Source organism: Molothrus aeneus, chromosome 7 (genome assembly GCF_037042795.1).
Source record: "Molothrus aeneus isolate 106 chromosome 7, BPBGC_Maene_1.0, whole genome shotgun sequence".
Taxonomy (NCBI): Eukaryota; Metazoa; Chordata; class Aves; order Passeriformes; family Icteridae; genus Molothrus; species Molothrus aeneus.
Window position 1 is genome coordinate 21941814 of NC_089652.1, and position 13493 is coordinate 21955306.

A 13493-nucleotide genomic window follows, 5' to 3' on the forward strand; every position below is an offset into this window, starting at 1 on the left:
GTGTTTTGGGTTTTATTTTTACATTCACTTCTATTTGACTATTTTGCAGACTGTAAAATAAGCTGTAAAAACTTTTATTTTAACTACCAAGAAACAAATTTGTTTTAAAATTCATATGTTCATGAGCATACTTTAGCATACTTTATCTTAAACATTTTTCACAAAAACAAATGTACTCCCATTCTTTCTGAAATGTAAGGTTTTTTTTAAATGGGTATTGTGTGAACTTCCCTGCTTTAGGAATCTGCAGGTTTTTTTCAGGGAAAGCAAAATCTCCTCAATACTAGAACACTTTGACAGGTAGGCTAATCTGTCTGTACCATGATGATATCAAATTGCAGAGCAACTGAGAGCCAGCATTGTCAGGACTGAAATGTTGGCCCCATCTCCATAAACAGAGGGTGTCCAAAGCTTTTTCTAAAATGACCAGAGTTTGCACAGGAGTGAGGGAATTTGCATTTGTCCTGCTGAAAGCAAATTGCATGTAGATTGTTCGTCCTTGTTGCAGCGTGATTAATCTAATTGACTTGCTCTAATCTAATTTGACTTGCTCTTCCATGTGCCAGATGATTTTTGTTGCCTCAAGGGCTTTTTGAAGTCACAGGTATCAGAGGTAGTCTGGGCACAGGGCAGAGCAGCCAAATGTTCTGTTACGTTTTTGGAAACTTCAGGCTGAGGTGAAAACACAGTGGCTATGGGAGAACTGTGAGGAATCTGAGGGGTACTTTGTGCCCTGGTTATTGGAATGTTTCACAGAAAACTGCTTCACAGTCCAGCCATGGTGATACTGGAACAAACATTGATGTTAGAGGAGGAGATAGAGCATTCTCTGTGTTTGGGTTGGTAAGCAGGGTAGAAGACAGATAGCACTGTTGTTTGCATTAAAAAGGTGTCATGGGTAGAAGAAAGGGTGGGGGTTGTTGCAGTGTTTTAAAAGTATGATAACATGTTTTAAAAGTATGATAACACATATAAATACATACATATATGTACTGAAACATGTGGTTTGACATATATTTACAGTACTCTAGCGTTGTCAACTGTTATATGAGACATTCTGGTCAAGATTGGGGACAATGGTGGTGACTGCTGGACAACTTGGTACTGTGTCTGTCTCCCTCTTCTAACCACTGAGCTCTTGGGCCCAGCAGGAACTGACCAGCAGCCTGCAGCCTCCTGCCTGCCTTTTTCCAAATGTGTTTCTTTAAGGCAGTGGGAACAGTAGGAGGTCTGCGAGGTAGCAGTGTAAATATGAGTTCCTGTCGCTGTGCAGAACGAACGTTAACGCTCTGGGTGCACAAAGTCACTCACCAGCTTCACGGCACAGATGGCAACAGAGGACTGTTTAATCCTTTCAAGCCAGGAGTCGGATTTTCTTGGCATGGTATCCATTGCTGGCAATGGCCACGTTGAAACTGCCAGTACCAAAGAGCTAAAGGTTTCAAATGTGTTACTCAGAGGACTAATTGGGGAGAATGGTGGCTAGATGGAGGAGGAGTAATTGCCTAGATCAGATTGTCACACTTCGCTGCTGCTCCTAGAGAAAGGAAAATGCAACTTAAATCCTTGTTTGTTGTTAAAAGCTCCAAATATGGTACTTGGACTTTACTTTTAACCTGGAGGGTGGGGTAGCTTGAGAAGTGAGTTTGTTGTTTCATGTGGCCTCAGTGACTGTGTTGCCGGATTTTGTTATTGCTGAAGACCCTTAGTGACTTTAGCCCAGTATGTTCCTGGCTTACAGCCCCTTTGATCCATGTCCCAGTCCCAATAGCCAGCCTCCTGGCCCCTTGACACTGACAAGAGCTGTTTGCTGAAATGAATGGTTTTTGAGGTGAATGCAGAATCTGTACTGAAAGCTAGTACATACAGCTGAAGCTGTTAAAGCTTGCACTGCTAACTCTGTGCTGTCAGGTTTGTGTGCTGCATCATATATTCTCTATCCTACTGCATTGCTGTAAAGCTGGCATGAAAAGTGAAAAGTTGCATAAACTGTAGTATGCACCCTGATTTAAAAGAAATGAGATGGTATACACACCTGCTTGGAGAAGATGAGCACTGCTAGGCACATCCCTAACATGTAGAGTATTATTAATGACTGAATATATAGACTCAAGAAACTAGGTGTGGTAAGAGGGGTACATCCTGCCTTTGTATTACTGTGACATTAGGTTTTACTTTATGGAAGGCAGAGAAGGTGAGATGTTAAATATTGTTTGTCAGGAGTCAAGTCTGAGGGAGGACTCACACTCCTAAGTGGGCTAATTAGGTATGTTCAGTACCTTTAATGTAGTTGTAAACTATTAAAAATTAGAGCTTTGTAAAAGAGAGAAACAAGCATGGGTAGTGCTCCTAATATAATCCTAGACTGAATGGCAGAGAATCTGGTGGCCTGGAAGAAACATCCCTTTGATGTTTCATTGCGACTGAATCAGGGCAGAGCTCTGGAGGTCAGACGCAGTAGCCATGTAAAGCATACTGAAGAGACTGTTCAACTTGTGAGAACATTATTTTGCAGTTCACTCTGAATTTGATATGCTTTTGGCAAGTGTTTGAAACAGTCATAGATTTGGCAATCTTTTTCTAGCAGATTTGAAATGTTCAGTCCTTAAGAACTGCTGCATCATTAGGTTATGCAAAACAGGGTACAATTTTGTAAATATGCCATCTTGTACTGATTTGACATTTGTTCTATTATCTGAGAATATGCTAAAGGGAGAGAGACCTTCAATTTCAGCCAAACCTTAACTTGTTTGTGGAGTGCTGATAAAATGTTGACTGCTGTGTGATCTTTAGAAAAGCCAGTTACACTCAGCAGGGCCTAATTCTCAGTACTTGTTCATGTTACCTTTTCAAAGCCTTTGTCCTAGCAGTGTAACTGTAAAACAGAGCTGGTAAATAGAGTTGTATTTTTTTGCTGTCCACTTAAGGTTTGTTCAGCTGCTGTTGCTTTGTTGTCTAACTGTGCCTACCTGAGAGTGCTCCCTATCTTGCAACCTTCTTTAAGGACACAAAGGTACTGTGTCCTTAAAGCTTGTTTTAGGGAAGGGACTCTTCATGTCAAGTGTGAGTACAGCAAGTGAGCTATCACCAGTGATAAAAAAGCAGAGAAGGTATCTCATATGCTTCTTCTTTCTGAAGTATTTTTACAAATAACTTTATTTTATTTAATGCCTGAAGAGGAAAAATGGTGACATCCTCTTTCTAAAACTGCTTTTGCCAAGTCAAGTTCTCAGAAGTGTAGCTTAAATCAGGCTTCCACTCACAGAAGGTTTACTTAAAACAGCATTGCTTTTCTGCAAGAAAGCCTAGCAAGGTGGTCTATCCATTTTCCCTCTGCACATGTGGGAAATTATTTACTCAAAGGATACTGGTTGGTTTGGGGTTTTTTTTTGGTGTTGGTGGTTTTTTTGTCTTTAATCTCACTGGGCCATTTCTTTCTCATTTGTTCTTTTGGTCAGCTGGTTTACCAGTGCTCTTCAGTGCATCAAAGTGCTTTCTCCATATTTTGGCACTTATTCTTACTCCATGATACCAAATCATCTAAATGGAAAATATCATGCTTCCACTCTTGGTGGATTTCCATATATTGGATTTCTGGTGCTCTCTAGCCTACGACTATCAAAAGAGGGCAACTGCAGTGTTACAGACTGGAGGGTAGGGGTTTTTTGCCCTCTCTGATGAACTTGGTTTTTAGATTTCATTGAATACATGCAAAGAACTTTCATTGAATACATGCAAAGAACCAGAACCCTTCATGTATGGAAGGGTTCTGGTACACTATTCTGCCATGACAAAGGAAATTTAATAATTGTACTTGTTTTAATGATTCATGAGTGTACAAGAGACATAAGGAAGTCAGAAAGCTTCTTGTCTTGGCAGTATAATGTATTCGACTTTTTTGGGGTACTAATCCTTGTGCAAGGATACAGCCTTAGTACAAAACTAGGAAGAAAAGCAAGTCACTAAATTCTTCTGTTCATAATTTTAAGTATTTTTTTTCTTGCCAGATTAACTGCTTGTCTTATCAAGCCTAAAATCTCTTGTCCCTGTTGTTCCTCTTCTTTCACTGCTCACGGCAGAGCACCATCCTACTCCCTTTCCTTGCCCAAATTAAAAATCTTATCTGCAATCCTCACTGTCTTCATGTCTTCATTCTTTAGTCACAGTAGCAAGTTAGGTGGGCTAGAATGTTCTAGGGAATAAGTTGTTACTATGTTTTAAATTCTTTGATTAATCATAGTTGTTGATTATTTCATCTTTTCATCACTGTATCGTGTTTCCATTCCCAAAATGTAGCTTGACTTCTATTTAGAGATCTGGTCTAGTGATTTTTGCTCAGGCATTTCTCTTTCATATTTGGAGAGCACATTTTTCTAAACTTCTTGTTACCCAATTTTACTGGAGACTGAGGCAGTATTAGCTCTGGTGCCTTACCTGCAGGTGAACCTTGTGGGGAAGATAACATGTGTAGCCTCTGCAAGATCTACTCCTTGCTCTCGCGGGGTGCGCTGTTGCCATGGCAACATTTTTTTTAACTTGTCTGCAGTCAAACAGAAAACCTATGGCACACGGTGTGCTGCAGGCTACCACCATGCTGGACATGGATTGAACGTGAACCTCACTGCAGAGCTCTTCCCCTGTGCAGCCGCCTGTTCCTTGGCACCATGACCTTGGTAGCAGCTGCAGGCAGGTGTGGGGTGCTTGGAGTGTGGGCACCCTGCCCTGCATGTGTGACCGTGTCCCATGGCACTTCAGAGGGGGGTAAGCAGGGCTGTGCTTGGTTTGAGCTGAGGGACCCCAGACAGTGTCAACACGAATCAAATTCAGTTGGTAGCAAGTCATAGCACCTTTTTTCTTTTTTTTCCTTTAATTTCAGAGTTCAACAGTAATGGCCAGAGCTGAAAAATTCAGGGAAGTTGAATATCTCCTTATTCATGGAACAGCAGATGGTGAGTTGCAGTTAATTAGACATTTTAGTATTACAGACAGGTTCGCAATTCTACTACTGACAAAACAAAAGCATGAAGGGGCAAGGCTGTTACATTTGCGTCAATAAAATAATACCGATTTCTGCAACTAATCTGTGTTTCAGTCAGCAGTGCTGGGGAGTCTAGTGTGTACATTGCTTTGCTTTTCCCCCAGAGTATTACAGAAGCAGTTTTTGTTTACCTTTTTCCTCTTCCACTTTTCAGATAATGTTCACTTTCAGCAAGCAGCACAGATTTCCAAAGCTCTTGTTGATGCTGAAGTGGATTTTCAGGCAATGGTATGGTTCTGTTTTGTTTATCGTTATACAAATGAGAATAATAACATAAACTCCCTGTGGTAAGGTATAAATTCATTGCCTTCTTAAATGAAAGTTCATATAGTTGCATTTCATGTTCAGTAACTGAAATGTGAACATAAAGCACGTATTCTATTTTTGCACAAGAAAAACTGTAAAGCAACACCCTCTCATATTTGATCCTTTTTACCTAATCTTTTATTTTCTTAAAATTTTTGTAATCTCAGACAAATAGCCAGTCCCAGCCTTTGCATATACCTAAGTGCAATGAATATTGTCTTAGAGATAGGGTAAAAGGAAAGGTTGGCTTCAGCAAAATCCCAGATAGCCTGTCCATCTCATCTGGTGTTTACTGTACTTATAAGACAAGCAGTTATTTGCCCTTTCTTATGTTGAGCGTGGAAGTTCTCAGACTAAGGTGCAAGCTCTTCCTTTCCTACATTCTCTTAGCCCTAGAGGAGCAGTGCTAGAGAGGATGGTGTATAGAAGGAGGCCAAGTGCATGATTTCTTTCAGCCAAACTCAGAGGACATACAGAGGGAGAGGTCAGGCATCCCTTGTAACTGAACATTTGAATCTACCCTCCATGTGGACAAGCCACATGTTGTTTTTACAGCTTCAGTATAAAAAGAGCATGTCCCACACGCAAAGAAGGAGCTTAAGTGTCATAGCAGCTTCCTACCCCATCATGTCTTTGCCTCTATGCTGAAAGCCTCATGCTAGGATCATTTTAAATGGCTGCACAGGTTTTTATGTCTGTCATGTTTGATTTATATCATTTAGATGTAGCTGCAACTAATATTCTCTGTATTTCTCTTTCACACAGTGGTACACTGACAAAGACCATTCCATCTCCGGTCAAGCACATAAGCATATTTACACCCACATGACCCACTTCATAAAGCAGTGTTTCTCACTGCAGTAGCATTTTGCTTGTTAGTGATGGTACTTCTCCAGAAAACTCTCACATAATGTACTCTGAGCCAGTATAAATCAAGATGAGATACGAGTCAGCTCTTGGGATACCGGTGTACACAATGAAGTGCTAATCTTTGTAATGATTCCTGTTGCCAAGCAACTATTGCATTTTTATTGACTGTTTAATCAGGTCTTAACATCACCAGAATGATGTTGCAGACTTCTAGGAAGCATGGTACTTGCTTGAGTAATTATCTTTTGATATTTCAGTCTAAAAGAGGAACAATCCAGTTTGTATATTAGAGAAAGGAATGATAAAAATGTCACATCACAGAATAAAAAAAATAATAATAATGTTTCCATCAAAAATGAAATGAACCCTGGGGTAATTTCTGTGAAAATAATGAAGAAACATTTTTGCAGGAATTCATAAGGCTTGATAATTATTATTTTAGAATGGTTATCAGGAATACTGCAATGTTAATATGTGCAGAATGAAATACTTTACACTGCAGTTCTTGAAGAGAGTGTGTTTGCTCTGCAATCTCTTGTATTACAGTTACAGAACTCTTGCAAGGCAAGCACATAACCAGTTTTCACCAAAGATTTTGAATGATACCTAATCAAACCAGTGCCACTGAATTTCTTTGTGTGCTATCATATAGTACTGTGATTTTTTGCTTATTTTATATTAAAAATGGCTGCTACGCTGGGAATATGCACTGCAAAATCTCCTCTGGGAGCAAGAGCCCTGTTTTTTTAATGTAGAAGTTGCTCATGTACTGATGAATAGGAACTGGTTCTTACCCTGAAACATAGAACATTACAATGTGAACTAGCAGTCACAGCAAGGGCTGGACTGTCACTCTCCTGTGAATGTGCTCTTTGGCAAAACCTTACAGCCTACCAATAAATACCTGCTTTCTTTACAGCACTCCAGGTAGGCTTCTCCATCTAATCTGAGGATTAGTTTTCTTAATTTTGCATAGAAAAAATGCAATCCACTTGTACTAAAAATTGTGCTGCTTTAAAATAATAAAGACATTCATTTATGAAAGGAGGTGTAGGCCATATCATTGAAAATGTTGCTTCAGAAAAAGGACACGTGATTTTTTTTTAATCCCATTAATTTTGAGGATGACTTACAGTGAAGCTTCTGATTTTGCGTAATGGTATCATGTAATGGAGTGTGACATGATTATCTAACACTTAGCTTCTTGGTATTACATGCCAGCATCTGATTATGTCTGTATTGTGGGTTATTAGTGACATTAGGTGTGAATGTAAAAGTACTCATGCAGACAGATAAAGCATGGGGAAGAATGTTAAGACACTTTGTGCAGCTTGTCCTTAAATGAGAAAGTCTCAAATAGAAAATCAGATTTTGTTTTCAAAAACTAACAATTCCTTGACTCACAAAATAAGATGGGTGGTTTTGTTCTGTTTGTTGGCATTTTTTTGAAGCACATTGGAGCTGAATTTTACAAATACCATCTTTGGTTCAAGGGAGTAGTGGCTCTAATATAGACTGGCACCACTGTTTAAGTTCTACAGGATTACAGGTTGTCAGTTTTCTCCAAGAGGTTTTATCATCACATCTCTCATTCTTTTGACTCAAGGCAAAGAAACCTATATCAGTATAAGGTAGATCCCAGCAACAGAGACAGGTTATAAGAAAAGATTATCATTTTGATATGGCTTGTGTATGCAAGGGTAAATAATTAGGATTTCTTTTAATGTTATCACTCACACTGTCATAGAAGCAAAAAAAAAGTGTTTCTGTAATCCAAAAAACTACTTTCACCAGGCTCTTATTAGATAAGTGCAAGAATTAGTATAATCAAAGAAACATTAAAAAAAATAAGTGAAACTAGAAATTAAATGGTCTTTCATTAAGATGCAATTCTTTACATCTGACCTACATTAATGGACTCTAGCATCTCCCTGGCAAACTCTTCTGTACTCTCAATACCTCATCCCCTTTTAACTGTCTTACCTGCGAGGCATTACATAATGCAATGCTAATTATCTTACTTTGGAAAGCAACTTCTAAGATATGCTGCTAATAGACGATGATACAAGTTTCAAAACAAAAGAAAACTTCATTGCTATAGTAAGTGTCCTAATTAACATCAATTTGGTGTCTAATTTTTCACTGTGGTCGAACTCCCTCAGCTCCAAAAATAATACGATGATAGAGCTGCCTCAGGGAACTGACAACTTGCTTGAACTGCATGAGCACAGGTAAATAACTAAAACTGAGGCCACAGAAAATACTTAACTCATTCCATTAATGTCCAAAGCTAGAAGTCAGTTGTGCCTGAATTATTGCAACATGCTAGTCAGTTGCACATCTACCAATTACAGGTTTTCTCTGTATTTTTTTCTTATGTGAAATGGATGTTTAAGTTTCTTGCACAATACACTTCGTGTAAAATCCTAAGAGAAGCAGCAGAATCTTGAGGTGTCACTGTTACCATTCTTAGGCTAGAAGACTTCCAGTCTTTGGTTTAATAACTGGTGAAGAAGCTCAAAAGGGATTTAGTGAGATGGAGTCAATACTGTATGTAGTACTGCGATTCGTGGCCTTAAATTTTTCAGTAGCAGAAATTTAGGGTTCTGAGAAGAGCAGAAGCATTTTAAATTGTGTGACCTTACCTATTGATCTCTAAAAAGATCCAACTACTCCTGCTTTGTCTGCATCATCTGTCTCAGGAGGAAGGGGGACCAAATCATGAGTAGTAAATTGGAGCTTCATTCCCATTCTCTTCCTGGAACAGTGAGCTCTGAGCTGTCCCCAGTGTCACACTTACTGCTAAGGTCAGACCAAGTACATCACCACCAACTCCACCCAGGGAGCAACACTCACAGCCTGGCATGGTTCTGTGAGATTCCACTTGAAAAGAGAGCCATGCTGGGCACTACCACTCATTAATTTGTGATGCCCATTCAGGTCAGGTAGACATTTCAAATACTGCATGGTATTGTAAACCTCTTCTGGGTTTTGCAGTATAAAAATAAAATTGAAAATTAGTTAGGATAAATATTTATTTTCACATAACATATCTTAATTGTGAAAAACACAGTAGTCTATTCACATGTACACATAAACTTTTGTAATAAATTACATCCAAGAAGTTGAGTAATTTTGAGCAGGAATATGAAATTAGAAGTAAATATAGCACTACTTCTGCTTTACATTGTGTGTGATTTCAGAACGTTAAGATTAACATTGGAAAAGCACTTAAATTCACGCAAAACCAGAGTGTTTTAAAATAAAACCACTCTGAAATACTGAACAGAAATACAGAATGCCATTGAATACACTGATTTCTTAATATTCTAAGAGTTGGTCAAGTGAAGCTAATACATTTTGATTGTATACATTATCTGTAACAAAGTCAGCAACATGTTAAAACACCATCAGGCTGCTTTCAGGACAAACCAGTATTGAGCTTCTATACTAACCTTAAAACAATTGGTATCTTACAATTTATCATCAAGTACACAAAACAAAGCATTTAACCTTAATGCATCAGCATTTTTTTCCTAAATTTACATATACAAAACATTGAATTAGATGTGAATTCTTCTTTGCGTCCATTAGATGTTTTTTTTCTCCATAAAAATGGCTTTTAATGGGCTTTGATAATGCTAAGGTAAATTTAGAACAGTGACCCTATTAAGTTTGCAGCAAAACGCAATTATTTATGGCTAAAGTAGTAAAACATACATATTCACACACACAAAAACATTGGAATACTTTAAATGTGCTGAATGGGAAAACTTGTTCATGAGGTGTATAGAAAATTTGCATATTTGGGAAAGCTGGGGAATGTTAGAGCCCTATGGATAAGTTCTTACGAAGATTGCAAGACTACAATTCTTATTTTTAGGATTCAAAGTTACAGCATAATACTGAGAGTTAGCTTTCATTTTAATAATTTAAAAATTTATCTTAAAAAATTTAAAAATCAGTGAATTCCAAATAACACAATAAAACTTCAGCTCTACATCCCTATTCATTCAATACCTAATCTCGCAGTCTTTTACACAAAAGAACAGCTTGAAGGATCAGGCAGTAACAAAATCCATTACAAAAAATGTAATAGCCTTAAAGCCACATTTTACTTTGCAATGTTGTTTTTATCTTTTAATCAATATGTACTTGATGGAATAATAAAGAGCTGTAACAAAACAACAGCAGGATACCCATTTAATTATTATACACAATCTCTGAAACTAAGAGGTTTACAGTTGTTAGTGGAGAGAAGACAATATAAATATGTCCTTTATGTGGCTGAATTTTAGGCAATAAAAAGGAAGATCATTGGGCAGGTGATAAAACTGCATGTGGGGTATAGTTTGTATCTACAAAAATTTCCCTATTATAAAATAATGGATTGATTAATGACAAAATGCATTTGTTTGGCCTACCATGGCAACATTCATACAATACAAGATAAGATACCGTAATCACAAATTGCATTTTAAGAAATACTGTACCCATGTTTCACATCAAAGGATGTGGTGGTGTTCTTTAGCTGAGGTGAGAAAATGCTTTAATATATAATTTTATATATATATATTTATATATATATATAGGACTATGTTCCAGTTACATACAAATTTTAATATTAAATACACTGTATTAAATCAAGGAAAACTTCACAAATACATAATCTGACCCTGCAATTCACATTGCAAAACTGAATCCATGACTTCAAATGGACAGATTAGGGAGGAAATTGTATCCTTGTTAGTTTGTTCACAGGGTCAGATCACTTGTTATTTTATAAACTTTTTAATGTTTGCTCGTCAGTTTGGGTCTCTTGAAATCATTTACTAGTTAGGTGATTAAAAAAAAAATTGGAACAAGGGTTTTCAAGTTCATCTTGAATTAAGATTATTAAGTATTCTCACACAGAAAAAGTAGCAAAATACAGTACAAACCTATTAAGAGGAAAGTTGAATTTGAAAGAAATTTGCTTCTTACATTTCTGATACAAGTACTGATAAATGGCCAAGATCAGCAACGAACACAAAGATTTTTTGCATTGGCTACTGCAGACATTTACATTGATACTTGACAAGGTAGACAAGGTGAAATGAGACAAGTATTGCACTACATTACCTGTGCTAGTTTGAGATGAAAGACAAAAGTTACAAGGTAAATAATTTATATTTAGTGGTTGTGGCACTCCTTTAATTCGTTTGTAAAAAATTACTTGAAGAGCAAGTCATAGACAAGTCTCCCGGTCAACACCTTTCCCTGAGTCAGCTTTCTTCTCTTTTCTGATTTCAGCACTAGGAAATGAAGGGGGAAACAAAAAAAATAGAGTTACGGTAGCACTATCACACACACACAACCACATATATAATCTACCTGAAAACCAACATTGCACAGATACTTTATTTTTCATGCTTCATGGCACAAACTGGGAAAGCAGGTGAAAATTTCTGTGCTGAATGGTGTAGAAGACATCAGGCAGCATTTTAGTGACAAGGTAGGTAAAGAACTTAAGATGTACAGACAGCCAGCATGCAAGCAAAGATAGCCACTTATTTTTACTTTTTTGGCAAATACAACTTAATTTACTAAATAATGGTAATGGTACAGTTCTCAGACAATACCGGGACATTCTTAAATGGAACAAACAAGAGGTCACAGTAAGTATTTCTTGTTTCTAAAATGTATTCTCTTGTTCAACTGTACATTTAGGAGGAATGCTTCTGAACTAGAGTAATGCAAGCCAATATCCAACAAATATTTGGCTTTCAGTCTTGATTGGGGAGAGCAGAAGTCTGGGGAGGATGGGCAGAGACAATATTCCCCATGTGGAGTGTAATACATACTTCTTCATGTATACATTAAAAGGAAATAAAAAAAAGCCTGAAAGATCAGACACAAGCTGTATAATTCAGAACACTAAACCAGAGTTCAAATTTGGATTCAGCTTTTTTTTTTCTCCAGTTAAAACAATGTTGATTTGCCTACAGAAAGCAATATACGTGCAAAGCAGATGATTTTTTGTGTGTGTGAGTGTCCTAATTTACAACAGTGTAAATAAATAAAAAGTCATGTTCTTCCAATGAGTCTCAATCACAGCATGAAAATGCAAAGAGGCTTCCACAACACAGGCAAATCAAGCCTTCAACAAAGAGTGGCAGGGTATCTAAAGAAAACCAGATGGTTCTGAGAACAAACCTGTAGCAAGCACATAACCTACCAGGTTTCATGGGAATAATTCCTTAACTAGAATGAATGAGAAATAGGCTGAGTTACGCAAGGCTTAAAGAAAGCAAGATCAATTCTCAAATTCTTACGGCGATTCATGCACGATTCTACAATCATTTGACATTTTTCTTCACGTAAAAATTGCTTTAAGGATACAATTCAGTTCAGCCAAAGCTTACTTCTATGCCTATGGCAGCTTCCAGAGGTGTTAATGGAAATAGCTAAAGAATACCAACTTCTGCCACTTCAACTGCCAAATCTGTCACCTTCTGTAGAACAGTGATAGAATTGGGTACGTTACACTTTCTGCACACAAAGGGTATGCAAACAAATTCCAAGGGGGGTGAATTGTAAGTGCAGCAGTACAGCAGGCAGGGAGTTACCTGTGCTTAGTACAAGCAAACACTGAGGTGTTGTGTGCCTTACAGTCTACAATATTTCCACGTTTTAGGTGCCTCTGGGATACCAGGAAAATCTTCCTTCTATTTAGGATTCACATCTCTGAGCAGCTCCTGCAGATGTGGGCTTTAATGCCTTGAGAAATTTGAAAAAAAAAGGACAAGTCCAGTCTTTTTCCAGTAAAACGCATCACTGGTGGATCTGTAAAGGGGTTGGAGCTCTCTTCCTCCCTGCCAAGGGAGTAGCCTAACTCGCCTGAGCAGGAAGGTCTGGGATGTGGGATTTTCATATCTTCAGGTGGAAAAGGAAACTCACTCATATCATCTACAAAGTGACAGATGCCTCTTCCTCCAATACTTTAAAAGACTAGCTAAGACCAGCTGGTCTTTTAAATACTTTAAAAGACCAGCTATCTCCTGTCCATGGTCAGATCTGCATATGCTTTGAAATTGCTCTCTGAAGGGCTTAATACTGTGAGCAAAGACAGAGGAATGTTTATTTACATGTACCAAAGAGGGCTGTGCTTCAGATAAGTGCCTTGGTGTTCCATTCTACCAAGAAAGGCTCAAAAGCAGACTTTTAGGTCCCTGAGAATTTCAAAAATAAAAAGATTGGAGAATTGTAAAGTTCAGGTGCCTCTATGGCTAGGCAACTT

At 37.8% G+C, this 13493-nt stretch overlaps 2 protein-coding genes across 8 annotated transcripts in view; one reads left to right on the forward strand and one right to left on the reverse strand.

Moving 5' to 3' along the window:
- DPP4 (dipeptidyl peptidase 4) overlaps positions 1-7453 on the forward strand; it is a 40418-nt gene extending 32965 nt beyond the window's left edge. The window contains exons 24-26 of the mRNA XM_066554080.1: positions 4877-4949; positions 5193-5266; positions 6110-7453. Of these exons, the coding sequence (XP_066410177.1) occupies positions 4877-4949; positions 5193-5266; positions 6110-6208 (246 nt within the window). The 3' untranslated portion in view covers positions 6209-7453. The remainder of the gene's footprint in view (positions 1-4876; positions 4950-5192; positions 5267-6109) is intronic.
- A 1778-nt stretch (positions 7454-9231) lies between these two features.
- SLC4A10 (solute carrier family 4 member 10) overlaps positions 9232-13493 on the reverse strand; it is a 146578-nt gene continuing 142316 nt past the window's right edge. For 5 of the 7 annotated variants that reach the window (XM_066554075.1, XM_066554077.1, XM_066554074.1 and 2 more), the window contains one exon: positions 9232-11508. In XM_066554075.1, coding sequence (XP_066410172.1) covers positions 11442-11508 — 67 coding nt within the window. In that variant the 3' untranslated portion in view covers positions 9232-11441. Of the gene's footprint in view, positions 11509-12409; positions 12458-13493 lie in introns of all 7 variants that reach the window. The other 2 variants (XM_066554079.1, XM_066554078.1) reach the window with 2 other exon arrangements.